The sequence below is a fragment of the Otolemur garnettii genome, unplaced genomic scaffold, assembly GCF_000181295.1.
Source record: "Otolemur garnettii isolate 467f Iridium unplaced genomic scaffold, OtoGar3 scaffold00299, whole genome shotgun sequence".
Classification (NCBI taxonomy): Eukaryota; Metazoa; Chordata; class Mammalia; order Primates; family Galagidae; genus Otolemur; species Otolemur garnettii.
The window spans coordinates 457429-461642 of record NW_003852694.1 but is presented as its reverse complement, the minus strand read 5'-3'; the positions used below and the strand labels follow the sequence as shown (position 1 = coordinate 461642).

The following is a 4214-nucleotide window of genomic DNA, read 5'->3' as shown; positions in this document are numbered from 1 at the left end:
AAAAAAAAAAAGAAAGAAAGAAATAGTTCCCTTAAGCAGTATCATTAGAAAATTACGCTTTACAAATCTCAATCTTTTGTGTGGCCAACATTGCTTTTTTTCCCCCCACAAATGAACTGCTTTACACTGCCATATTTTTTTCTTGCCTCAGAAAGCCTCTGCACCTGCATAGATTCATCAAGGAAATGACTACTTCATCTGCTTGTCTCAGGGGCTCAATGTGGGCAGGCTCTGGACACTGCTGTGGGGCCACCTCTAACACACTTTAAGAGTGGGTGGAAGGGCCAAAGATAATTAACACCTTTAAGAGAAGGGATACATCTTCTTAGATTTTAAAATGAAGACTGAACTCATTTACAAAATGCAGTGAGACTGCTCCAGTAAACCCTCAGTCTAGTAGCAACACCTCAGACTAATTTTAATTATTTTATGCCCATGTCACTCTAGTTCTGAAAAAGTAACTGTCATTCTTGTTTGTGTATTACTCTGCTTGTGTTTTTTGCCATTATTATCTGTGTGAAAATAGACCAGTCAATTTGCTATGACTAATAATGGAAATTAGGCAGTGGGAGATTGGCATTTGAGTAGGAATAGCCATGACAAAATTAGAGGTAATGGATGAAGATAAAGTGCATCCAAAGAGAAAAGAATAGACATATCATTGTTTGTTATTCAAGGAATCTTGTGAGTCATGGTGAAACACAGTATCTTTTACAGATGATAAATGACTATAATTCAGTTTAAGAAAATGTTGACACCGTACTTAAACCAGGACCAGGAGAGAGGTGGATCAATTAATGATTTGCTAGAGTAGAAAAGTCATTCCACCCGGAAGGATTAATGTTCTTGAATTTTATCTAGTATAAAATAAATATATGAATATGGGCGGCACCTGTGGCTCAAAGGAGTAAGGTGCTGGCCCCATATACCTGAGGTAGTGGGTTCAAACCCTGCCCCAGCCAAAAACTTTAAAAAATAAAATAAAATAGTTGGGCATTGTGGTGGGTGCCTGTGGTCCCAGCTCCCCGCACTGAGGCAAAAAAGGATCACTTAAGCCCAAGAGTTGGAGGTTGCTGTGAGCTGTGACACCATGGTACTCTACCGAGGGCAACATATTGAGACTCTGCCTCAAAAAAAAAAAATTAAAATTAAAATTATGAATATAATTATGTCATTTAAATATAGTTAATGATGGGAATGTTTCTGAAATTTGGGGGTTTTATAGTCTCTAAAAGAATTTTGCTAGGGAAGAACTATGGGCTTCCCTGTACATTTTTAAGTTGATATCTATTTTTCCATGACTTTAAATAGTTGCAAAAAATGTAATTTTCCCTCTTATATATTATATAAGTACTTTAAATATTTTCATCAAAACCTAAAGAGCCACATTTAGTCTATTTTAACTCATAAAAGACACGTACGATATATTCTAATTGGCAAGTCTTCAATATGAAACCAATGATTAATCAGCCAATTCAGACACACTGACTGTTAAAAAATGACTGAGAATTTTTCCATTTGAATGAATATATGTTTTTATAACAAACACTGCCCTTCTGGATTATAGAATGACTGCCCGCATGGTCGCTACAGTATCATTCATGAGGTGAGTGACCTCAGGGAAGTTTTTAATCTCTTAGTGATATCTTCATCTATAAAACAGGAATACACTAGTACTTTCCTCAGGGGTCAAAATTTACTAAGTACCTTGAATATAGTTAAGTATTATATGAATGTGTTAAATAAATAAATTTAAACTAAAAGATAAAGTTCAGTGCCTTGCCCTAAATTTCTTACACAGATGAAATCAGGTACCTATCCTTTCAATATTTGCTACTAATGCCCTTTTTTTGTACAGTGTACTCTTCTTTTTATTTAATCTACATTTATAATTATTATAATAATTATTAACGTTCTTGAGATTCCATGGAAAGTTTCCCCACCCCAATACTTAAAGACTTACAAAGATGGAGAGGGAACAGAGCCATCCTCCCATAGCCAACTTTTGCCAGACTGGTGCCATGATAACCCCAGCCAAAACAGAGAAAACATGGGTAATGGCTGAGACTTAAGAAAATCCTGAGAGAGAAAACAGGGAAAAAATTTTATGTGAGAGCCACATTCCAGTTTGCAGAAGTATGATAGATGAGAACATTTATTAAATTCATTCATTAATTCTCTTTCAAAATGCACCGAATCCTCATAATGTGAATCAGAAATTTCATTTATTAACCTCTCATTGTATGGATCATTTCTGGGGAGGGAGACTCAATCCTACCTTTTCTTCCAAGCTGTCTATCTTCACCAAGGTGGAGTTCTTTTCTATGCAGTCCTTTCTACTGCTAGTCCAGGTTTTCTCTTCACTTGTTGTAAAATAATAGCAACTGTTTTGGTACCACTGCCATGTCTTAGGACAAGGATTACATCTGTGGTCTGGAAAATACCCAGAAGTACAGCTCAACAAGTCTGGAGTGACTGGAGAAAGTTTTGGAAACTAGATCATTTAGTTGGACAAAGGGTCTGAGAGCCAACTCCCTGAAACATACTGCTTTAGGAACCTCTGGAAAAAAAGCCATCCATGGTTATGGATGGAGAAATGGGGACTCTTTTCAGGGCTCAGTCTTCTGGCCTCAGAATTAGCAGCTATATTTTTTACTTTTTATAACAACACAATCACCTAGGAAAACTTCTGTCACTTAAAATGAATTGTTAAAGTATCCAAATTGGAATCATTTCAAGATAATTTCCAAAGTTGCTTGTGTTTCCAAAAATAGTAAATGAACATGTGTATTTCCTTTGTGTCTTTAAATTTAGTGTGACATCATCAAGGGTCAATCAATGACATAACTTGGACTCTAAGGTAACATGGTCACCTTAAACCAGGGAAACAGATCCCACTTGACTGCTCGGCAAGCCTGACTGATTACCTGAGATATGACTGATTAGCTCTTGGCAGAGTTTAATCGCCATTTGCCCCTGTCTCTTCAACAGACTGGAGATCTGTGATCTGAGAAATCCCTCCTCCAAAGGAAAGTTATTGTAGTTGCCCAGTTGCTGGGATAAATTATCCTGCTGCTGATGGATGGTTTTCTGAAGTTGACTCAATTTCTCTGACTCTGAGTTAATTTCATTCGATATCTGTAAAACTCCAGTACATAACAAAAACAAATTCACATCTTCTTACATTCTCATTATAGCAATACAGCATTCTCTTGACATAGAAATAGTTCTTAAATTACTCAGTAAATATTAATATCTCTTATTAATCATGGATGAAACATGCGAGATGTTTAAGTGTTTATAAATACTTTCCAAAGTGTTTATAGTTCATTTTTATAATTCTATTTGTATTTTAATTATTGTCTTATATTAAAATAATACATATTAATATAATAATTATATATCTTTTATATTTCATCTAATGCAGTACCAGTTATCTTGCCACTCATTTTTGGTGAAATGATTTTATTTTTATTTTATTCCATTTGGAGTTGGTTAGTGTAATTGCTGTTTTAATAGAAGCAGAAGTATTTAGGACAATGGATATCTTAAAGTATGATCTACAGACCACCTTCATCAGAATAACCTGAGGAACTTGTTTAAAAATAGTTAATTAATTAATTGATTAAATAGATCTAAATGGCATACCAGACCATTTCTTGCCCTGCATCCACAAAAATCTACATTTTTAATAGGTACTTTAGGTGATTCATCATCACGATTAAGTTCATCTGTCTATAGTTAACCAGTGAACATATTATTGTATCTTTGTTTATTTCTTAAATATATATCATTGTAGATCAACTGCTAATCCTCATAATGGTTGGGCACTGAATAGCTGTTACTGTTACCAGAATATCGTAGTTCTTTTCAAAAAAAACCAAGCAACATCACTTGCCTCTTTTTATGTATCCAAATAGGTATTTCCAAACTCCAATTATCCATTAGATCTTACATATATAAAAAGAAATTAATATGGCAGAGATAATAGTATTATTCAGCAAATCAACTTTCTTGACTGCAAGTCCCCTGAAAATGAATACCATGCCATTCACTACCCTGTATATCATATACTTAACAATATTCTTCCAATAAATTGTATATTCTCAGGATGTTTTTGCACTTAGTTAGTCCAGAACTCCCTACCCTGCCTATGCCAACATGCCTAATGATGGGTCAACATCAACAGAATGTTCTTCCTTAGCTGTGGTGCT

The 4214-nt window shown here is 34.8% G+C and overlaps 1 protein-coding gene across 1 annotated transcript in view; it reads right to left on the bottom strand.

Annotated features, from left to right (window-relative positions):
- Positions 1 to 4214, bottom strand: part of CLEC12B (C-type lectin domain family 12 member B) — a 7898-nt gene that overhangs the window by 1597 nt on the left and 2087 nt on the right. The window contains exons 3-5 of the mRNA XM_003803371.2: positions 2928 to 3146; positions 2279 to 2433; positions 1964 to 2079 (exon numbers count right to left, since the gene is read on the bottom strand). Of these exons, the coding sequence (XP_003803419.1) occupies positions 1964 to 2079; positions 2279 to 2433; positions 2928 to 3146 (490 nt within the window). The remainder of the gene's footprint in view (positions 1 to 1963; positions 2080 to 2278; positions 2434 to 2927; positions 3147 to 4214) is intronic.